This window comes from Amblyomma mixtum, chromosome 6 (assembly GCF_055824585.1).
Source record: "Amblyomma mixtum isolate Tamu chromosome 6, ASM5582458v1, whole genome shotgun sequence".
Taxonomy (NCBI): Eukaryota; Metazoa; Arthropoda; class Arachnida; order Ixodida; family Ixodidae; genus Amblyomma; species Amblyomma mixtum.
Genome location: NC_143017.1, coordinates 121,779,405 through 121,803,717, shown reverse-complemented (window position 1 = coordinate 121,803,717; position 24,313 = coordinate 121,779,405). Strand labels below are relative to the sequence as shown.

At 45.2% G+C, this 24,313-nt stretch overlaps 1 protein-coding gene across 1 annotated transcript; it reads left to right on the top strand.

Moving 5' to 3' along the window:
• The first annotated feature begins 2,117 nt into the window (after positions 1–2,117).
• On the top strand, positions 2,118–22,807 carry LOC149340227 (uncharacterized). Its single transcript, XM_089551071.1, has 4 exons — positions 2,118–2,240; positions 19,120–19,582; positions 19,709–19,865; positions 22,750–22,807. The coding sequence occupies exons 1-4, from the start codon at positions 2,118–2,120 to the stop codon at positions 22,805–22,807; spliced, it is 801 nt and encodes a 266-aa protein (XP_089407197.1).
• Positions 22,808–24,313: the final 1,506 nt, after the last annotated feature.

Genomic DNA, 24,313 nt, shown 5'->3' with positions numbered 1-24,313 from the left:
AGTCTGCTCAGCTCCAAAGGTGACGAGAGAGTGAGCTCCAATCACTCATCCGCAAATAATACGGTTGTGAAAGGCACCTGACAAAGCAGTTCTTCGGTTGAGATCCGGTTCAACTCATTTCTTCAAGCTCTTTTCGCAGGTAATCCGAAAAGTCCCAGAGCTGCATTAAAGCAGACAATAAGGATCTTGCTTCGTCACTGTACAGGTTTAATGTGCAAGCAAAAAAATGGTATACCTTGTGATAAACATCACAAGTTACTTTATTATTTCAGCAGCCTACTGAAAGCCGTGTCTTAACATTCTTTTTATTACTAAGAGTAACGTACCTACTAAGACATTTTCGAATGTTATTCAAATTTTATTCGAAATCGAATTTTATTTTTTTTAATTATTTCAACATGGTACTCAAGATCAGCAGTCGTCTGTGTCCTGTCTCCACAACTTTGCATTATGTTACCCGTTTAGTGTTTATTCAAGGCCACCAGATATGGAGATTGCTGAGTTTCAACGGGAAAAGGCGCACCTGCTCTGATGGTCTAACGCTTGAAACTTGCTTTTGATGGCAACCCCTGCGGATCCAAACACTAGACCACCCTATTCTATTGTGATAAGCTGGGAATTTATAAGCGCACGTGTCTAACCTCATATGTGCAGCAGCAATGATTGTAGGCTGCATACATGATTCTTTTCGACTTCTATGATGCAGATACTAAGATTACAATTTCAGTTGTACTAAAACAAGTTTTGGCCTAAACTCAATGTCATAAATACGCTGGCTTTGTAAAACCACACTACGTTAAGATTTTTTTTACGCTATCAGATGATTTCTTGCTTGCTGATAAAACATACCGCCAAATTAGGACAAGCTTCAATGCTGATTCCCGTGATCATATTCCCCAAATCTGGGCTCGATGTTTGGCTCAATCGCTCAAGCTAGGCAGAGATGCATCATCCACAGACATTTCACAAGACATATTTAGAGACACGATGGTGCAGGGGCCAGTATTCACCGTAAGCTTACATGCTCCTGTCAATAAGGACCAGTGCAGAATAACGCTCACAACGCATGCATAATTCCTCAACACACAAGCTTATTAAGTGCCTGAAAGTTTGAAGTCATGCCTGTCGTTTCGTTTTAGTGGGCGGAGGAACCAAATTCACCTGTTTTATTGACGCTGTTCAGATCATGTGAAGCGCACGCTCTGAAAACCACGGTGTCAAAAAAAGCCTGTTTCAGTGGCTCCATCTGCCTAAAGGGGCGCGAAATGCGCACAGCTTGCTCACCGCGTGGACCACCCTTGTTCAGCGATCTATCTTATTGTTCCAGTGTGCATGACCCACAGCAGTTTAACCAACAACAGATGCTCCACTGATACCTAAAATTCTTAAGTCGTACTGTGGGTACACCTTCCAGTGTTCCTCTAATGCACTCTGGTAAGGCATCATAAACTCTGCCGATGCTAATACGCTTAACTTAATAGACCTTTTGTTGAAAATGGTTTATTTTTAAGGAAAATAAATGGTGCAGTACCTGTCTCACATCTCGGTGAACAGCAGAACCACGCCGTAAGGGACGGGATAAAGGAGGGAATGAAAGAAAAAGGAGAGAAAGAGGTGCTGTAGTGGACGGCTCCGGAATCCGCTATGCACCCTGGCCAATCCCCCGCCGTGGGTATGTGCCATTAAGCCTGAGTACATCATCATCATCATCATCATCATAATTTCGACCACCTGGTGATATTTAACGTGCAGTGACATCGCACAGCACTCGGGTGCCTTTTGCGTTTCACCTCCATTGAAACGCGGTCGCCGTGGCCTGGTTCGAACCCGGGAGCTCCGGCTCAGTAGCCAAGCGCCCTAACTACTAAGCCACCACGGCGAGTACCTCTAGTTCTCATCTGCACATTTCATAATGATACAAAAACTAGTGGTAACCAGCAGAGTATAATTATTATACGCTGCGACAGGTTACCGCGACAGAACCGAAGAGTTTCCTTCCGCTGGAAGCGTAACCCTAACGTACCAGTAGCCTGCACCTTAAAAGCAGCCGCCAACCGTGCCTGCCTTTTTTCATCTTCGTTTAGACATGCAAGTCTCTCGGATGATAGCACGACGGCATGTATGCTCTGCCTGTGGAATCCTTTAATCCCGTTCTTGCCAAGTTCAGCTCAGCTCTCAGTCCACAAACAACTCACTTCATCCGAGGCAACGGTGCGGGCAACCAAGACGAAACGGGGGAGGTGTGTGGTCGAGATTACACCACAGCGAATGAACCCCGGAGCGTCACGATAAAAATAGAAAAAGAATTGAGAACCAGCGTCCAGAAGGGGAAGGCGAGGGCTCTGGTGAGATGAGGACTGTGCGGCTCCTATAAACGACTTTGATGTCCTCCGATGACGGTGGGGGCTCACAAAAAGCTGCGTGAAGACCCCGACCGAGGTCTTGCGTTTGGCGAGCAAACAGGTCTTCATCTTTTGGTTTCCCGAAGTCTGTCTCTTACTGCTATTTTTTCGTTTGAACAGCGCTAGTAGCGGGCATGTGTGTGTGTACGGATTTAGTGACCGGCTGAGAAACCTCTGCTCATCCTTCAAAGGTTTTTTTTATTATTATTTTCCTTCAGGGACTGCGCGTGTTCTAAAAGGAAAATAAGACACTCTGAAAACGAGAGCTTCCGAGAGTTTGTCGTCAGAAACGTGGTTCTTCACCTGACCGCAGATGGAAATAGGACCTTGCACCCCACTCTAGCTCAACGTTACTTTCAGAATTAGTGCAGGGAAATGAGGTGCTTGTTAACATATAAAAATCAAAGAACTTAGTGTTCATTGAAATCAAAGAAAGCATAGGAAAACATCTTTTTTTAATATTTATTTGGATTATAGTGGGAAATTAGTAGTGTAAACTCGTTTTACCTTAAAATATTTCGCCAAAAACAGAATAAAAGGAAACGACTTGCTACTGGTGGGATCCGAGCCCACGACGTCCGAATGTCGCGTACGGTCTTTTAACAACTTTGCTATGCCGGCGGCTGTTGTCTTTTAACATGGAGTGCATTTGCGTTGCGTGTGGACAAAACTTGAGAGTGTTCAGCAGCGCCACTTCTCACCATAATGACGGCCGTTCCTGTCACACCGGAAAAGCCGCGTAGAACCTGAATGAGCGGGGAGAGCAAACAGCTGTCCGCGAGCCCTCCGACTCGTATGATACTTATGAATCCTACAAAAAAGAAAATGGCCAAGGGTCGAGAAGGAGCCTTTGTCTGATAGCCAATGTTTCGAACAGAAGACTTGTTTTCGTCTGTGAATCAATATGCCTTCATTTTGACGTTAAGATGGCATCAGTACTGCCAGAAACGAGACTGTCGTGAAGATATTGAGCACACAAGGGAAGACAAATGCAAGCCTCATTACAATATGTTTCTCCAAAATCCAGCACCCGTGGAAACCGAAGGCAGTGAGGGGGAAATTTGAAGTTGAATAATTTCAAGATAAATAAACGAGAGAGAGGGATACAGAGAGAGGGAAAGGCAGGGATGTTAACCGGAAAGGTTTCCGGTTGGCTACCCTGCACTGGGGAAGGGAATGAGGGGATTAAAAAGGGAAGAGAGAAGAAACGAAAAACACAGTCACAATCTGTCAATCAGGGCAGTCTCTAACAAAAGACAGGTGCTGCATGAATTAGCTTAAATAGTACATAATTACCTCCAAATAGAAACGCAACTTACATGTGCTCAAAACACTCGACCGATGGAACAACAACACGGACGATTTCTGTATCTCATTCATCCTACGTGGAACCTCTTTTCCACCGAGACAAAAACATTCCCGCGCATTGTTCTTACATGACAGACAGAAGCAAGAAACCCTTTTGCGCGTCGTCTTCAATCAGTCGGTTTTCTGTCGCCTCAAATACATCTGCATCATGTTTCCTCTCACGCATCGTGCTCCGTGGAAACATACCGAATTGCAGATTTAAGAGAACAGGCCGGACAAGAAGGGAGCCACTTCGCTTGTCAGTATTGTCTTTCCTTGCGCTGTTTACGCCTGCCGCTTATCCGACGCTCGGTTCTTGTGACAGATTTCAGCTTTTCATGCATTGTTTGGCTGGGCCTCTTTTTACCTTATGACTGCGCTCATCCGTGATTTTCTCCAGCGCCTACTTTGGACTCTTGAGCGGGACACACCGTAGCACGAGGGGAAAGCAAATAAAGGTTTCGTGAGATGCTGGCAAGGAGCGCCTCTGTGAAAGAATGCAGAAAGCGTTGACTCTCGCATTTTAAGAACGCGGACACGGATACACCTGCAGCACTTGGAAAATCTAGGGTAAAAGTTCGCAGTATGTCTTGCTTGTATCACTCTATAGCAAAAGTTGGCAGCTTATAGGAGTCACAAGCTACAGCATTATCATTAGTTCTGCTAGCAACTTAGGTTGTTAAATTTTTTGCAAAGAAAGACTGAACTACATTGATAATCATCTATAATATGGATGACAGACATGTACTTAGTTTTGTTGCATTAGTGTCGTGCGAACTTTGTGGGGTGTTTCTCATTGAGGACAGTACTCTCTTTATTGAAGAAAATAATACGTCTTCATTAGCAGTTACTTTTCTTTCCCTTTTATCAAGCAAATATTTTTATATATCACATTGTCTTATGAAAAATGATAAAAGGCCAAGTTTTTACATGTGCTTTTCTTCGTCAATAAGGTTAAGGACGCTATAAATTTATATTCTTGTTTTTTTTTTGTCACAGGAGCAAGCTGTTGAAGGCCGGCCCACATGGTTATGGGATTTTCTTATCGGTATTAATATGTGGAATTTAATAACGGTAAGCGACACATGAGCTATTATAAACGCCACAGTGGAAGACTCCGGAATAATTTAGACCACCTGGAGCTCTTTAGCGCGCGCTGGCATGGTACAGCCCACATCCAGCCTCTAACAATATGCGGCCGTCGTGGCAGAGATTTGATACCGGCACCTTGTGATCAGCAACCGAGCCAAAGCCGCCGAGCCCCCCCCCCCCCCCCCCCCCCCCCCGATGTGTAGCTGCTTTTTATATCAGCATCGAACTCCTCGTCTGTGTGAACGCCATTGTTATGTTCGTCTAGGGAGTACATAGTAATCAAAATAACTCAGTGCTGTTCAAGAAAAAAAAGCAAACCTAATTTATGGATAAATTGTCAATGGCTATTTATTCTAAAAATAAACCAGTAAGTCCGCTTGTCTACTACACTGTCCACACGACATTCTTAGGTAGGTTAATAGATTGGCGCAAACTTCAATTATATAACGGTTCATGCACACTTTAATTTCAGCCTGCTACAATCAGAAACCATCTTTACGACGAGTGTAATTCGGTTAGACGGGCGGGAGTAGCAAATGTCGAAAAAACTATCAGACAGCAAGGAAGCGGGATAACGTTATCAAACTACCAAAATGCAGTTTAATTCAATTTAAATCATTTAAATTATCTTATTTTAAATGCTCAATTTAAATGCAGTTTAAGCTGCACTTTTTCAACACCGTTAAGGGGCGCCGAAATGAAAATGGGAGCAATGATATCCAATTTAAAGCTGTGCAACACACCCGTCTAATAATTGCATTGGTTTTGCTTTTCAAAGCAGCACTTCATCTGAGTTGGGGCGGTAAATATATGTTCCAGAATAGCGTAAGTTTCTCTGAGGTGGTACCATTACTAACATCTTGAGTGCTTATTCAGTATTAATCGAATAAGGGATTCCAGAGAAAGCTCTCATGATTAGATGACATTACCCTCCACGGTGACTCAGTGGTTATGGTGCTCGGCTGCTGAACCAAAAAACACGGGTTCGAACCGAGCCGCGGTGGTCGAATTTTGATGGAGGCGAAATTCTAGGGGCCCGTATACTCTGCAGTGTCAGTGTCAGTGCACATTAAATAACACCAGGTGGTCGATATTTCCGGACCTCTTCACTACGACGTCCCTCATAGCCTGAGTTGCTTTGGGACGTGAAACCCCCATAAACGCATAAAATCCATTATTCCTTAGCGAAGAAATCAAAGATGTTTGTTATTTTTCTACCGGCACAACTATGTGGGGCATTGTTTCTGGGTAAATCATTTTTAAAATTGCTACTTTCGTCACCGCAGCCACCATGTGCCTCTTCGTTATCTGCAGTTTCGTAAGTATGAACAGCCTACGGCGTCTCTCACAGCCTGAGTCACTTTGGAACGTTAAACCTCCAGAAAATCATAAAACATTAGATGACACTCTTGTAAGTAGGCAAGCGAAGTGTCGTCCACATATGGATGCTAAAAAATACCAGTAACGTCTTTACGGAAACCCAGTTTCTTCATCCTTGGATTGAGCAGTCCAAGTCGTTTTTCGAAATTTGTGCCTTCAAAGAATGAATGACCGGCGCTGATCTCCTGGTATGAGCACTAACACTTAGAATAAAAACAAAAGCACCCCGCGTGCTTTTAGGCAACACCAAACCGTCCATCTCGTGCTGTGGCTGCTCCGTCAAGAGTGCACACAATCGCGCTAATCCAATTAGCGAGAGGACTAGGCCAACCAGGCGGCCAAAACCGAGCATTACGCCCTCTGGCGCGACGTAATTGGGGAGGCAAGAACTTGCGCACACCGGTTACTCCAGGGACGTCTCGGGGCGGTACGCGAGAACCAAGAGGTTGGCCAAGAGCTCCGCAGCTCACAGGGAATCTCCAACTGCGGGCCAAGTGGGCGAAAAGTTAATTGACGCCAGGTTCTCCTGAGTGTTGCGGCCATGTGTACGCCTTGCTTTCCTGAAAGGTGGCTCTGCAACGCTGCAAGGCAGCGAGACAAGTCTTAGCTGAGGGTTTTTGTGGAAACAAAATATTTTAGGTGTATGCTTATATATCTATGTTGGGTAAAGCATATGTTCATTTAGTACCCTGAAGAAAGAATAAAATCCAATGAAAACTTGCCAATTGAGTCTATGCGAAATTGAGCAGATAGAATCGTCAAGGACAAATATATCTGCTTAAATCAAGATAAATACGCGATCACGGCTTTCTAAAAGGGTATTTTGCGATGCCAAACCGTCAGAGCACGCAGGAAATAGGAGTATCATGGCGGATTTCGATTGCGTCGATGCCATCTAGACGACCAGGAGGTACGGAACACTGATTTTAACAAACTTTGGAGGTCCTATGTTCTTAAATTTCAAGCGAAGCCCTTGACATGGATTTGCTAGCTATTGCATATACCTATTTCGTCCTGATGTTGCACTTGCATGACGTCAATAAGAGCAATTAAACAGATTCAATCATATATTGTGCCACTATGCTGCCACACATTAGGCACAGGTGACAAATACTCAAAGCCTAAACGTGGGGAAGGCACTAAAGAGTTGCACTACTGGAGCACTAAGGAGCACTAGATCAACAGATGAGGATGTTTGACTTTTATCCGAGGTATTACGTAACTTTTCCTTGCTGATACACTTCCCTGAATTTGTATTTTGTTCCAATTACAGAATTTTGGCACCTTCCGACGCTTTCCTCAATGAAAATTATGAATCTGTTGGTGAGTCCTTATATGGATCTATTGGTACGCACTGTCAGCGTCGAATGAATTACCAAGACAGTTGAAATGAAAAGATTAATTAAAGCCAGACCAAGTATTAAGTAATAGATGGTCTGGCTTTAATTACTGCATATGATTTTCACTTTGATGGCGCAGATACCGCTCTGTAGAAGGGTTGGTAGGCACAGCTTGTATTTCTTCTCCGGCAGATAATGTGTTCCTGTTCTTGTTCTGGCCGTAACGTTTTCCTCTTCGCGATGGTGCTTGTATTTTTGTTATGTTATGTCGTTCGTTATAAGATTTGAGATGTCATTTCACTGATCTACCCAGACATGCACTGTCTGACAAATCTACAGGCTGGATTAAATGCAATTTATTCAAGTGAATGAACCCTCATTAGTACAACCATAATTATCATACCTTCGGTAGCTGAGTTGAACTCATCTCCACTAATTTTGCGACGTGGCTTTGTTTTCAAAGCTCTTTCTTTTTCTTCTTGATTAACATTATTCATAAACCGGTATCTTCCTCAGTAAGAGTAAAGCAACCAAAAGTAGGCACCTGATGAATATCCCCACCTCGAAACTGGGACCTTCTGCTTCGCCACCTCTCGTGTATGAAGCGTATAGTTGAAATTAACCACCTTATTTTTTTATAGAGACTTTATAATCGATACCAGGTTCAGTTAAGGCTGATATTTACGGTCGCCGTCTTTAGTGAGATGATATCGAAGTGTTCTTGGTTCATGGGGTCTAAAGCACTATGAGTTGAACGACAAGGCTTTTGCTATATTTTTTCTTTTCTGTTTTTTTTTTCTTCAAAGCTGAACTTTGAGGAAATCTGTGGTAATAGAGAGCGTCGGATGGCTTGTGTAGAAGAAGTGATCTGCCTCCGAGAGGAAGAGCCAGTGCAAGGAGCGAAGGAGGCGCGAGAGCCCAACCGTGGATGATGGATCGGTCGAGCCGAGGGACGATTGCGCGTCTATTGCTTGGAGGACCCCCTCTATTTGCGTCTTTATGAGGGCAAAAAAGCTACACTGGCGTGCAAATCGAGCGATGGATTTGACACCACCCTTCGGCCAAAAAAGTTAAAGAAAGAGAAAGAAAGATTCACTTATAAAAGTGCCGAACAGATTAGGGTCCCCTCCGCCAGCGGCATTTTTGGTAAACTTTTGAAAAGCCCGCTGTCAAATATTTCGGTTGATTTGCGTGTCAGTTGAGATTGAAAATAACACATTCGACTACACGATGAAAAAAATACACATGCGAGTTTTCACGTATCTGTAAAAAATGTGCATGGAATGAAATAGAAACGAATGATCGCACGAAGCTGCCACTCAATTTCACCACGTTCCTTCGATAGAAAGCACGCACTTGGTTACCTCGTCTTTCTCAATGCGCAGTCACATAGTTTCTTGGTCAAATAACATGGTCGTTTGACCTTACCTTTTTTTGTTTTCTTTTCGCTTTTTGATATTTAACGCTTGTCTCTGCTTTCTATCAAAGGCGTCTCCCTGAAACAGTTATTTTCTTCTTTGTGATAGTGTCCATTTACAACATTTCTAGAAAATACACAGAGCTCTGGACCGGGCCGCGTGGCTTGTTTTGCTTCGCAAGTTGATAAAAACTTGGTAAAATAAGTGGCATTATTATCACACTCGAATTTTTAGTGTCTGGAATGAAACACTAGCTCCGCTTCGTGCCGCGCATATAACTCTGCGGTCGTTATGTTCATTAAAAATTAGCTCTGGTTCAACCCGGCTGAACGTAGTAAGACGGAGTGAAAGTTGTTTTAAGCATGGTTAGACATGAGTTACCTTTGACTAAGCTTCATTGCATATCAATCGTGTGTCTTGGACGGTGACGATACATCGTCAAAGCACTAGTTCCGGCACGTTTTGCTCATCCAAGGCGTTGTGTGAAGGTAATCACACGCCATACGCTTTTATACAGCGAACGGAGCGTCACGCAATTTCCAGCAGTTGCGAGAGTGCCGTCGGTTCCACATACGCAGCTGTGGCGAGGCGCAGCGAGTCACGTGATGCGATAGTTGCGAGGCGAGCGAGCGCCATTGGCTCAACGCGCGCAGCTGTGGCGTGGCGTGGCGAGTGCCGTGGCATGACGTCACAGCCAAGCCTCCGCTCCTCCTGGTTTGAAGGTCAAATTTCATCGCCACATAACCTTGAGCTTTGTACGGAAGGAGTAAAGCTTTCGCTTTAAAAGACTACTTTGCTTTCTCTTTTCACAAGCGAGGTGAAGATATATTACAAAATTTAGCAACACTCTATAGATTCAAAAATTTTCATTTTGTTCTTAAGTTCTAGACCACCCTGCGTGCCGAAATAAGTTCATATGGTAGCACAACTAAAATTTCGTGAGCACCCACTGCACCAAAAAGGCGACCACTTCGTACATACCCTCAGCAGAAAGCCTGCACACACTGGAGTGTAGTACTTGCAATCCGCCGTAACAATGGCTTCAGCCTGGTAACTGGCGGTCTCTCCGTTAGTATGGAGACATGAGTACATGTTGTTATCTTTTCAGGTAGGTAGCATGCGAGAGTGCATTGTGAGTATTTTGTGGCCTCGCAGAAATTTTACCCACACCTCGCGAATAGTGTTTTGAATACCTCACCTTAGAGTGGCATCGTTGTGATCGCCCAAACGTTCAAAAACTTTGTGTAGAGCGAAAAGTAAAACACAGGGGGTAGGTTTTGCTAAAAACGATAGACAGTAGAATTGATTCATTATGAGTCTGCACCAGCTACCTATGCGCTTTCTCGTGTGTGAAAAGCAAGAATAAGAGAGACTTTGTGGGCCAAATAGCAAAACGTGCGTTCAAGCGAAATACGAGTTTCCAGCTTTAAAGAGAAGCCGGCAAGCATTGTTGCGTTAATGTAATAAGACTGATGCGTTCAGTCTAACCGCTTGTTTGATCAACAGCCTATTGAGAATTATTCTTTTATTTTGCATACATTAAAGTGCATCTTTCTTTCACGCCTCCAAAGGTATGTGGCACGATTGGGCGATATTTCTCGAAAAATCGAGTTTAAATTGCTAACAGAACATGTCTTGCGCTCCGAAAGGAAAATAAGGTGTTCATAATGAGAAAATAGCAAGAAGACTACAAAAAAAGGGCTTACCAAATGGCTTACCAAACGGCTGACCAAACCCGGTATTACTTGGTCATTGTTCGCCAGGCAAATATCATTATGAGTGAAAAATACTGGTGCATCCAAAGAAAATAAGTAGAAATAAAAGTGCAGTATGAAACGAGTTTTGCATTATTTCATTACGCGAGGCTGTTGACCGCGCTAAAATATGTGCATTAAAGTGAACGAAACTCCCAAAAGCAGTCGCGGTTCATTTCATCGTTAATCGCTCAATTTTGGTGCGCAGCACCACGGCTCTAACAACACGATGTGATGCAATAGCAGTAGAGTACAACGTCCTCGTTGCGAACGCTGAGTACAGGCACATTTTTGCTGAGCGCGCTGACGAAAGTTATCGCGACAACGAGCCACATGATGGATCACCTCCGCACTGTCGCGTACAGAGCAATATGCCGGGGAGGGATGCGTCGAGAGATGCGCGCGTGTTTTGGGCAAGCAACGAAGCACTGGCGATGACGGCCACAGTTCAATGGCATTTACATCATCCTCCCCTGGGGACTACGAACACGCCTGTTTCGAGAACGGCTCAATACTTGCTGCCAGTTCACGACCTAAAACACTAAGGTCTAGAACAAAATACACGAGTGATGAAATATGCCCGCCAAACGGTGAAAGCTGACTTCAGGCTGCTTCGAAGTGTATTCCTTCGAAGTGTATTGGCTGGCCAGCGCGAATTCAGTTATCGTACTCGACTTTACTGCATGTCGAGCAGGTTAAGGACAAGTCTGTAAAGGTTGACGCTATACTGCGTCCCGCTCCCAGATGAGGCGCAGCTGTAGGTAAACAAAATGCCTACAAAACGGTAACAGCTCTTCGTCTGGGTCTTTACTTGCGTCCAGTTATACAGTAAAACTTCATTTAGAGTTGCATCGCTCTGCAGTATCGAGAGGTATTGTGCGTGTGAAAGTTTCTGCCTGTCTCTTTTCCTCAGGTTCTTTTTCCTCAAACATTATTTACAAAGTGGTCTAATTTTTGTGACGTATACTATCGCGTTTCTATTTTATTCGTAGAACAATAATCTACCATGTTTTTCTTAAAATTATAAATATATTCTGTCGCTCAAACTAGTCAAGAAAAGCACTCGCTGCGTTTAGCCACCCTAATAAATGGTGCAACTGGGTTTAAGGCTATATATTTTTTTATTCACCTGTGCTGCAACCCCTAACAGAGCTGTCGCAACCGTTCTAAGAACACGCAAATAGGCTATTGAAGCATGCTGGTTACGTTAAAGGTGCCCTGCAATGGAATTTTTTAGCTCTGCAGTTTATTCTTCCCTAGGCGTTTCCCCGCCTTTATTGCGTTGCAGGCTAAAGGGCTCGTCCGTCATAAACCGCGTATTCAAAGTACGCTAAGCCACTTACATTGCTGGTGCTGCGAACGCTGGAACGTGCAAAGGCATAAACGGTCCGCTAAGGCAAACATACGCAACCCGCGGCGGTTGATTCGTAGTTATGGTTTTCCTTTTTTTTTTCAAATTCTTTTTTTTTTCAGTCAAACGCATGGGAATGGGCGCGTGCCTTATGTATTGCACAAAAAAGGCTATCAGTGGTGGTTTAGGTTCTTTTTTTTTGTTTTATGGGCATACCGGACATGCTGACGTAAGAGAAACATGAACTGACGAAAGGAATTCAGAAAGAAACAGGAGTGAGGCAACACAGTCGTGGCTCAGCTCCTTTAGTTCTGCCTTTTTTTTTTGTCTATCCTCAGCGTCTGGGTGCTATAGCCCTACCCATTCCAGTCCGTTCTGTTACGTACTCCGGGCCTTTTAGGGTCTTGAAGCCAACGTGTGAAATAAGCACTGGCATTCCCAGCAGCGCCGGACGTTGTTTCTACCTGGCATTTCTTTTTATTTGCAGCCCACGCATCGCTTCGTGGGGCGCAATTTGTGAGGAGGAGATATACAAACTCTTTTAGACTTAGGCGCCTAATGACTGTTTTTTTTTTGATTGGTGTTCCCTGCTCTCCATATCGGACATGTAGAAGGCGGTTACTCACTTGCGTTTTCATAACGGCTCTTTCTTGATGGTTCTTACGTAATGGTTCTTATACAAGCTCTTAACAATGCAAGAGTGGGGGCTAGTTGGTGCTTCATACTGATCACATTGCGCTAAAAGGCACAGAAAGACGAAAACGCATACAGACGAAGCGCGTACAGGCGCGCTTCGTCTGTCGGTGTTTTCGTCTTTCTGTGCCTTTTAGCGCGATGTGATCAGTATTATACAAGCTCACTATTGAAAATAATTTTTTTTCTTCCTGTTTCATTGTCACCTCGTTGCTGAATAATTCGATGAAAACGGCCACTTGCATTCATGGTACAAATTTCACAGGATTTTGAATATGAAATTTGAAGTAATATCTTGTTCAAGAGTTCTGCACTCGGAAATGCAGCAACGTAACGTGACAAAACCTGCTTTCCTAACTTCTATTTTGACGCTTCGCTACTTTCTGCCGGTAGATAGCGGCGATATTTCACAGGATAGGCAAGAAGCGAAAGTAAAGTTTGGCTCCCAAACCCGGCTGAGATGTCGACAAACCACAAAAACAAAATTATGGCATCCTCTCATCACTGCGGGCATAATCACTGCCCTCGAGCCATGCACATCATATCCTTTATCTTTTAATCATTTTTCACGCCTTTCATCACTGCCTGGAGCAACCCGGCGCTTCCATCAGTGCTAGTGCAGCCGAGTCAGCGCACCAGCGTGCGATAAGCATGGAATAGAATCCGAGGAAGAATACCTTATTATACTAGCCATGCTGAGGGACGGCGCCTATGTCAGTCGCATTCTGTGCTTTTATTCCTGTGAGAGGGTGAGAGAAGAGGACGGGAACTTGCCTAAACTGTCAAACTGCTCAGCAAACTGTGTTATATTCGTCGCAGTGATTTTTTGCGTTTACGTTTTAGCTCGTGCAGATTCTTCCTGCACGAACCAATCTTCTCTAACTGCCGTGCGTAAATCTAATTGAAGGGCGCATCCTGTTATTCAGACGGCTCCTTTCGAAATCCCTTATTTTCACTTTCCTAACGCTTCCCGCCTCGTGTCGAAAGGGCAGGCTATTTCGGAGGCTTATCGCCACGGTCGTTTGTGGCCTGGTTGATGCTCCCAGATGATGGCAGGAGGATTTCAAGAAAAAAGTAAGGAAGTAAAAAACGCCTAACCAATGGCTCAGTTGGTGGCCCGTTGAGATAAGGAACCAAGAGCTGGGACAACAGCACTAATGCGTTGACGACGCAATAGGCCTATGCAACGAAGCGCAGGGTAAGGAAAATTAACGCCAAGGAAAGTCGGCGCTGATTGTTTCTGTTCTTTCTCACTTATTTATTTTTGCTGTTCTTCCGTCTACCATTTCTTCGACTCCCTGTTCGTTTGTTTCGCAAGAACTCTCTTCTACGTTTCCAAGTGCAGCCAATAGAACCCCTGTTTTGACCTTTCTGCGACGTTCCTCATCGACTATTAGCCAATGTCGAACCGAAGTGTCTCTGTTATTGGCGAGCTCAAGCCGTAGGGCTGCGGCTGGCCTACGTTCTATTTTTTTTCTGTTTAAGATGAAAGGTTAGCGCAGAGTTGATTATTTCAGTCCTTTGCAGAACCGATGGCAGACATGCGTTACCTGTGGTCTTTTAAGTCTTGCATATTCGAAGTGCTGCTACTGTTTGCTCGGACATTCTTTCTTTTAGCCCCGTGAACGAAAGCGCATACAGCTGTACGAAAGATGAGGAACAGCGTTAAAATTCTTTCTTGAGTTTGTTTAGAGGTCGAAAACAAAGAAAATAAGTGGTAAAATCTACCAAGGCGTCATTCTATTCGTGCAATAAAGTAGTGTGGCAGTATAGTATAAATTCCGCACGTCCTTACTGCGGTGTTTGCTTTGTATATCGAGTACCGAGAGCGGAACATTACTTGCTTTAATTATTTTCAACGAACTGCCAAAACGACCGATACTGTTCTGGAGGCTAGTCTTTCAATTCGGGAGGTATTATATTTGCAGTTGGCATCTCTTCTTTGTTTTCCTGTTTATTCAGGTCTAGTTTTCAGCCCCGCTATACCAGCGTAACTTCCAGCGCATTATTTATTTCTGGTTCAACACCGTCTTTCACTGAGATGCCAGCAATGTTATGTGTAACACCTGGGCCAGTCCGGTCCGGCCCACGTGGTGTGTGCAGTACAGTCATAACTGCGCTCAAACCCCTCACACGGCCTCGCCCAGCACATCCTCTAAGCATTTGTTCAAATTGCTGTTTTTACAAATTTACATAGCTTCCATTTTATTTCTTAACGTGTTTACGGACCCGTAATTATCAATCGCTCGAGTGCGCATTTCCATCCTCTGCAGGCATGCATCATCATAGAGAGTGCACGCTTGGAGAAAACCGTTGCTATTTCGTCCAATACAGGCTTATTGAACCGATGAAGACAAATTACGTCACGCATCCGAGGCTTCAGGCGTCCAGGAATAATTCCTCTCGCATGCATTAACCCTCGCGGAGATTTATTTCCCAGTAATTGCTCAAATTCGGTTGAGCCGAAAGTTAGATGTGAACCATATGCTACCATTAGGACTTTTGTTATAACCACCAAATCCTAATAACCAGAATAAACGAGCAAAGAGCGTAATCGCCCCGAAACGGCCCAGACAATCGTAGCAGCGTTACGCGTAAGTTTAACACTTTCACAGTTTCTTCATAGTTAATGCATGCGATCGAAGCCTACGCGGTACGTGCAGCCATTGTCAAAAACAAAGGGCCCTAGGGGTTCCCTTTTCGGCCATGCTCTGTGGCCGGTTGTACATCACCATCGTTCAAGATCTTTATAAGGCAGAAGGAACTTTAGTCGTTACACCTGCAAAAGTTGGAACCAGCATGGACGTTAGGTGCGCCTGCCCCCCCCCCCCCCCCTCCCCTCCCCCTCCTCCCCCCCCCCCCCCCCCTGCATGGCTTAGAAGCTAACTTCTTGGGCTCTTTACTGTTGAAATAGGTTGTGCCTCTCAGGAGAAAAGTGCAGTGGTATCGCGAGTAGTACAGAGGGCAAAACACATGCCTAGAACAAACAAACTCTGCGTTCCGGAGCTCCCAAAGCCGCTGCAACCAAGAAGGCAAAAAATGACGATGAAATTCTATGAGTCTAACAGCCCATGTTCACATCCACACCATTTTTAACCAAATCTCATCGCTAGTTATCGCGTGTTACGCCCGAAACACGCTCAGAGCGTGTTCTAGACATGCGTTTTGCCCTCTGTACATGAGGTTATCCAGCAAATATCCTGTATAGAGACGATCACCGCTTTCTACTCATCTCCTTCATAGGTCCCTATCAATTAGGGCTCCTCAGAGCCAGATTCGGTCTTTAATGTGCGGCGTGCACTTTCAGTAAGTTTTTGCGAAATATCGCTGCACGTTGAAAATCATTAAGTGATCGAAATTGTCCGAAGCCTCGCACTATAGCGCGCTTTTACAGTGAGTTTCACCTAAGGCATTAAAAAAATTTTAAAGGTATGCTTTTTGAGTTAGAATAGCGCTTTTTTCGGTATAGCGTTGCTCAGTGGTGTAGTGCGTCACATACAGCTAAGACGCGGTAGCTATTAGGCTTGTTAACTAATATTTAATAGTCAACTTTATAATTATTACTTTTAGGCTACTTAATTATTGAGAGGCTGGTAGCCCACTGCAATTAATATCCATATCAGTTTTTTTTTTAATTTCAAAAACGCGGTTATCCTCAGCGCTCTAACCCAACACTATTTTGCTATTTCGACGAGTTACGTGCACTGAAGATGTTGCTTAGCCTGCAAGCTTCTCGAAAGCGGTTGTATTTTGGCGCGATGTAGCTGCAATTTGTTGGGCCCCAGCGCCGAGGGTAGCCACAGTTTCGAAATTCTGAAAACTTACATGGATATTACTTACGGCGAGCTACGTGCCTCACAATAATTAAAGAGCCTAACAGTAATAGTTAAAAATTTAACTATTGAATTCCAGTTAACCAGCCTGCAAGTTAGTACGTCTTAGCTGTGTTGTGATGTACTACGCCACTGACAACGCTCTGCCGAAAAACGCCGCTCTTGTAACTAAAAAAGCCTACGTTTAACAAAGGTGTAAATCTCAGGTGACACACCCTGTATACCAATACTGAAGCTATGGCAAGCAAAAATGCTTTAAATAACCAGAGTTTACAAAAATATTAAAGCGGAATCCTTTAATGCCTCATCGTTGTAAGCAGAAGTTGTCAATAGAAATGTCACGCTTTTCAATTGGTCGAAATGGTCGTGACGTCCCAACGCACGAATTTCAAACGGGGCCAATTGTACTTTGGCTAGTGACCATGCAACCAATTACAGGGATTGTATAGTGATGCTCCAAGTACGTGGGAAGGAGTTCAGTTAATTGCTTAATTACCTAATTAGCCTAATTAACCTTTCTAGTTAGGTCAGATAAATAAATAACACCGAATAGGAAACTGGTCGAGCTCGGGAATCGAACCCCGGTCTCCGGAGTGCGAGACGAGCACGCTACCACTCCGCCATGCCAGCTTTTTTTTTTTTTTTTTAAATGCAGGCTCCGCCATGCCAGCTTAATGGTTTGGAATGAACAAAGGCGCGTCTGGTGAATACGGTGTCTTCGTTCACTCCCATCTTCCTCTCTTCCCGTAACGGCGAGGTTCAGGTGTCCACAGAGGTATGCGAGACAGATGCATTCCCTTTCCTCAAAAACCAATTTACTGACCAGCAAGGCGCAAAACCGAACGGGCGATGGCGTTCTGAGGACTCCCTGGCAGCGTTGCAAGACGCTGTCGCGTTCCACTCTTAGAGGCGAAGGTTAACATCTTAACCACACAACAGTGACACAAGCAGCAACACTACGCTTAAGGCTTTCGCCTCACCGCACTTTAGGTCAACAAAGTGCCCCCTGAATTTTTTTATCACAAAATTACCCTGAATGATCTGTGAATCGAACAACAGTTAAAATGTTTTTTTTTTTGTTTTTGTTGTTTATTGCACTAGCTCTAGATGCCTCGCCAGCGAAAAAGCCTCCCTGTCTGCGGAAGAAGCCGCCGCCTGCAAGCTGCCTCCTGCCACGTGAAAACCACGAAACCCTTGCACGCCAGCTGCAGCTAATTAGAACGGAATGCAGAGCGCCTGCTGCAGCCTCGTGTAAAGGAGTCAAACCGGTTTCCCGGTAGCAGCATCCAAGTGCAATGGCAGAAACCGCGTCGCACCAGCGCTAACTTCTTTGTAAAACCGTTGTAATTAACCTATGAGAAGGTTCCATGCATACTGTGCCGGGAACCTACGTCGCATTTACTTTAAGTAAACTGGTTTTTTTTTTAACTCTTTATCTAGTGGTCAACACCTGGGAAATGCCCAATAATAAGAGACGTTTTCTGAGATAACGTCGTAGGTCAATCCGAGGGAATTTGTTCAGCGCGCTGGGGGCTATTACCCGTTCAACCAGAGCTGAAGACATCTGACACAAGACCAGGGCTACGATCGCTATGGTGAGCCGCAGGTCTGCGTAGTGTTAGGAAGCCTTTGGCCATAATTATGCTGGCCAGACACATGATTAATCAGCTCCGAGTCGGCAGAATTATTCCACTGCCAGAGCGTTGACAAATGATGCATGTCGTGAAGCGCGCCGTGCCTTATCTTTGCCCTTGAACGCACTGCAGAATGGGCAGTAATTGTTTTTGCGCAACTTTAGCGGAAGCAATAAAATAGCCAGTCTCCATAACCCGTACCACTTGTGCACGGGACATACTGGGCAGCCTTGGCCAGGGAGTGGCTCATCTGTGTGACAAGATATTGTTGCGCCTTTTAAGCAGCGCGGTGCTACGCATGAGGTAGAAGAGTACGAGGTCCAAGCGCGATGACTCTGGCTGTGATTAGACTGACGCTGTCAAATGTTACGCCGTTTAAGCTGCGCGGTGCTATTTAAACGGAGTTAACTATAGCATATATCGCTCGCGCATCAAAATTCGAAGCTACTTAGCCCGTTGCATGAATTTATGTTTCAGTTATTATTGAATATAGATTGGCTTCTGATTGCAGCTCGGCAGTCATTAGTCTCCTGCGCATGCGTGAACCTGCGAGTCGACTTGCTTCTTTCTCAGGGTTCTATTTTCTAATTGTTCTGTTTTGTTAATTGCACCGCTTGGCCTTTGTCCAGGTCATCAGCGTGACTGAGAAATTCGATCAATCTTGAACAGCACCCGTGACAGGGAAAGGTATTCTTTGGACACCCATGAACCGCTTCTCCGTACAAAACAACACTTCCACCACACCATTAAGAAGTTCCGTGGCAATATGGTCCAGAGAAAAAGTGAATTTTGCAGATCACGTATTAAAAGGCTGCTACACCAGTCTAGAAGTTTTCTTTGATATAAATTAGCTTCGTGATATTGATACAGCTTAGAAGTGGGCGAAGAAGAAGTGCTCCGCCATCTCGCTTGTGACGAGGAAGAAGAAGTGTTTCGCCTGCTTGCTGGTGACCGCTCGGCAGACTGGAACAGTTCTTGTGTATCTAACGGTGTGCCGTGTAATATTCGTGACAAATCTGGTGGAGGTGCGGGGTACGCTTCCAGACCCGCGTAGGCTACCGACCAATACGGATCTCACCCCAGTTCACCAGCGCCGCGGCCGCCGCCTCCGTGGAGCGTCCCCTGAATTTGGACTCCTTCCGGCTGCAACCAGGGCGACGCAACCCCGGCCTTCGGAGGCACCAGCTGCCATGGCAACTGAGACCACGCTCCCGGCGCACATCCTCTGTCATCAGCCACGAACACCCCCGTCGTTTCATGGCGACGTGTTCGAGGACGCCGAGGATTGGCTCGAGATCTTCGAACGGGTTGCCCGTTACAACGGCTGGAGTGACAACCGTAAGCTCCACAATGTCTATTTTGCACTTGAAGAGTCGGCTCGGACATGGTTCGAAAACCATGAAGCTTCGTTTACGTCCTGGGAATCTTTCTGCCGCAATCTTAAAGCCACTTTTCCGAATGCAGACCGTCGAGAGCGAGCAGAAGCTGCGTTACACTCGCGCAACCAGCGCCACAACGAGAGTGTACGCATGTACTGCGAGGACATGACTCGCCTTTTTAAGCGCGCGGATCTCAACATGACAGAAGACAAGAAGCTTCGCCACCTCATGCGGGGTGTCAAGCAAGAGCTCTTCGCAGGACTCGTGCGCAGCCCACCAAGCACTGTGGCAGAGTTCCTCACCGAGGCGGCAACTATGGAGAAGACGCTGGAACAGCGAGCCCGCCAGTACAATCGCGACGTCAACACCTTCGGGCCTGATCCCATCTCCATGCTTCCCGGAATCGACGCGGCCTTTCTACGCGAGCTGGTCCGATCTGTCGTCAGAGAGGAACTGCAGGCCTTCCGTACGCCGTCCGAGACGCCATCTTTCACGCCACTGAGCGAAGTCATCCGGGACGACGTGCGCCTGGCAGCACAACAGCACCAGATTTCCGAGGTTCCTCGCCAGCCTGATGCAAGGCCCACGTATGCGTCCGTCCTGCGCCAGGCCCCTGGGTACGACGTCACTGCCGCGACTTCAGCAGTGCTCTCGTCGAGCTCCCCTCGTGGTGACGCTCCGCCAGCCTATCAGCGACCGCGAAAGAGTGAAGTGTGGCGTGCCCCGGATCGTCGGCCCCTCTGCTATCACTGTGGCGAGGCGGGTCACCTCTACAGGGCGTGCCCATACCGCCGCGTGGGCCTGCGTGGTTTCGCGACGGACGACCCGTGCCCTCACGATTTGTCACGAATATTGCACGGCACACCGTTAGATACACAAGAACTGTTCCAGTCTGCCGAGCGGTCACCAGCAAGCAGGCGAAACACTTCTTCTTCCTCGTCACAAGCGAGATGGCGGAGCACTTCTTCTTCGTCCACTTCTAAGCTGTATCAATATGACCAATGACGTCGCCATCTCCACTCGTCCCCCACGCTTTAAAAAAAATTAAAGCAATTGGTATCCACTCTCCTGTTTTCAATTGAAAGTAAAGTTTGTTCACGAATTCTACATGCACAATCAAAAATTCTCATCTTCCTAAGCACATTGTGTTTGTGGGCGGATCGTGTAGAATCGCTTGCAAATGTGAAAAAAGTTATGTACAGCCTTTGTCAAAAGTTTAGAGCCCAGGGGGTCTGCTTCTGGGCCACATTGTTTTGTTCGTAATGCGTCCTCAGCGTCCCAAATCTCCTGAAGGTAAGAAGATTTTTCGTCCTGCTCCTTCCGATGCGTAGGACTTCCATTAGTGCTACAGGAGCGCCAATATAGTGCTTAGAAACAAACCCCTTGGGCTCTAAACTTTTTACACAGGCTGTACATACATATCTTGTCTAAACATATCTAGCAGCTTCATTCAATATCACAGCACAAAAAAGCATATATAACCAGTCAAACTGTACACAAGGCAACAAATTCGTGCACAAGTTTCTTGCGTCACTAATCATCTTACTCTTATTGCTGGGAAGCCCTTGGTTCAACAAAGCATTTTTTTTCTGAATGTAATATCTTTTTTCGCAGAGGATTTCCTTCATTCCAATACGAAACACTTTGTCAGCAGAATAAAATAAAACAGTTCATGGGTTTCGAGGATGCGTAATTCAAAATATTTCTCTTTCAAATCATTCGAGTATATATTAGAGCCGTAAATGACAGTGGTCGCTATTGCTTTAATGAAGCTTCCTTCATTGCATGTTGCTATTCTCGGCAACAGGTTCTCTTGGCAATGAAAGAAAAGGTACAGGGGCGGAGCTTCTCTAACATTGTCCCTCTCCAAATAGTTCGACCCTTTCGGCTGCAGGACGGCCGCCTCGCAAACTGCGCGGATTTTTCGTTGCGAAAGCAACACTACGCGAGTCGCCGAGCCATTTCGCGGAGCTGACGAAAGGCCATACTGCGCATGCGCGAGGAGCAGTGACGTCACACGGCGCACAGCTGGCGCGCCGCCGCCGTCGCTGCGCGGGTGACTCAGAGGTGCCGCCGCACCGCTCGCCAGTTGCGCATGCGCAGTAGCGGCGCATAGCTAGCGTGCCGGGGACGCCGCCGCTGCTTCCCGCTCTCCTTCGCCTCTCTCTATCTGTCCTCATTGCTTTCGGAATCCTCCAGGTTGAAACAGAGCTAAAGCCCTGCCATTTTTTTTTTGAGCAGCTGGTGCCATCTATAGAAGCTTCTTAAATTCGTACGTGCCTCCACAACTCATAACTACAGAAGCTGTTTTCTTTTTTTGCGTGACCATCTAACTTTGAAATAGCACGTTTATGGTAAAGATAGGCCTTAAATAGCGGGTGCTACAAATATGTCCTGTTTTAAGAGGAAACTAACAACTGCACCCGGAGAGTGTATTAGCTATGTGGAAAGAGAAGGGGTGTTCCGCTCTGCAGCCTACGCTTCATTGCCAGGAGAACGTCATGGAGTATATCAAGAATTTATCAGCTCCCGCTTAAAAGTGAGGTACGCAAGGCCTGATGTCGCAACAAGACTTCTTTTCCGCCTGCTTTATTCAGTGCTACATCCCAAATGTGGGACAATGATCGCATTTAGCACATTACTGAAAATAGCTGCGCCACTGTGACGTTAAACCCTGCCTCCTCCAGCTAAGCACTTTCTATTCCTCTTATTTCACGAGGAAAAGGCACGCATCTTCGCAAACGAGAAAATAGGTGAAACAAACGCAGCGAATACAAGAATGTGGGTGCCGTGGCTTAGCATACAATGTTCTAGAAGCAGCTGAACTCGAACCACATACTATAAGAATGCCCGTATTCCTGGAAACGCCTTATCGTTGTTTTCGGAAGCCCCACTCGTGTATGGCGTATTTTTTGCCATGTTCTCCGCGTTCATCTCAAACATTCTACTCTGTCGCTGACAGTAATGTAGCGAAATGAGAAGCAGCGCATTACATCGCAAGTAAAGAGGACGCCGTTTCTTCGATACCGCTGCGAACGCGCACTGAGAGCGAGTGACATCAGTTGTCTTTCGTCCCGCAAAGTGTCCTTTCAATGACACTCTTTTCCTCTCTGTGTTGGCACGCAGAAGACACCCCCGAATGAACGAGTTGGTACTTGAGACGACCGGCAACTACAGTTCTTGATGGTATCGCACCGCTTCCTTTCCTACTTAGTTTATACTACTTATTGAATGCCAACAGCGCAAACGACGCAGACAAAGTAGAAGAACACACAGGACAAGCGCTGACTCACAACTGAAATTTTATTCAAGGAAAGTAGTACATTTTATAGAAAAAGTGGCCAACTTATCAGCTAGTAAACACAACCCATGTTGCTACGTGGCATCAAGGTATGCAACCTCACTGTCATATAATGAAATAGATGGCTTACTGACGCATAACCTTGTTTTTTTTCCTCATGTGATATGCTTCCATAATCTCACGTGTTAATCGGGACGGGTGTCTGTAGAGGATATCACAGTAAGGCAATGAAGGAAAACAAGATTGGCAGTCTCGTACATGTACCACCAACTCGCCCGTTTGGCTATAGTGTTATACTACTTAGTTTATAATCTTCTGCATTCGGACCCCGACTATTCCGTGGCCGCCGCGTAGAGAGTCGTAAGCTTCCCGAAGCATTTCATACTTTATTCCGCCTGCTGCAACGATGCCTCATCGTACGATTGAAGTACTCACTTAGCTCATTTGCCTGAAATAAAGTTTGAAAGCTTTGAAAGTTTTTTTTTTGTATTGCATTGCATTGCATGAACGATATTACAATGCATGTTCTGAAGTCATAAAGGGGTCACAGAGCCAAAGACCACTGGAGGGACTCGTTGGAAGTACTGACAGAAAACATATACGTAAAGAAACAGTAGTCGCAGCATGGAAGAAACAAAGAAAAAGCAAGGAGTTTACTCTGGTAAGTAAAAAAAGGCGTGTCAATACATTATCTGAATTTAAATGCGTGAAAGAAAAATAGAACGACAAATATTTTTAAGTAGGCACAGTGAACTGGGTTTTTTAACGTAATCTGGAAACGTATTCCAAACCGAGGTTGTGCAAAACTAGTGGTCTGTTTGCCGTAGTTAGTCCTGAGATAAGATAATAAGTAATTGTTCACATGTGCAAAGTGTGCAGCAAAAAAAAAAATATATGCCAAGGTAGAATTTTTTTTTTTTTTTTTTACGATGAATGCCAGACACGAAGCCTGTTGGTGTGAACATCCTACGTTTGGTCTTGACGTTGGAAGTATATTACCTCACTGAAATGAGTTCATTTTCTGAATAAAAGACTCAGGCATTATTTCAACTCCAGAGTGCGCTAAGGAGACAATGCCCGAGGCAGAGTTTTAACTGCCCAAGAAACAGCTCATTTTGATGAGGACTTTGTTCTGTGAGACAACTTCTTACCACTTACCTGTAAGCCTTTTCTATTATTTCAAAGACTCGCACACTGGGAGCGTGAGACAACTTCTTACCACTTACCTGTAAGCCTTTTCTATTATTTCAAAGACTCGCACACTGGGAGCCTAAAGGCCAACTGAACATTAATATTCTTGTACTGAGAAATTGGTTAATCTCAGCCTAACACTAATTCACAAAAATGTGATGCAAAAAACTTGAAAAATTAATGATGATAAGGTTACTG

What these genes read in the sequence shown, in the direction of transcription:
- LOC149340227 (XM_089551071.1), top strand. Translation starts at nt 2,118, where the DNA reads ATGTATGCTCTGCCTGTGGAATCCTTTAATCCCGTTCTTGCCAAGTTC. An exon ending in ACCAAGACGAAACGGGGGAG is followed by an intron (nt 2,241 to 19,119) that starts GTGTGTGGTCGA and finishes GATACAGCTTAG; the next exon opens with AAGTGGGCGAAGAAGAAGTG. An exon ending in CACCTCATGCGGGGTGTCAA is followed by an intron (nt 19,866 to 22,749) that starts GCAAGAGCTCTT and finishes GTTGGCACGCAG; the next exon opens with AAGACACCCCCGAATGAACG.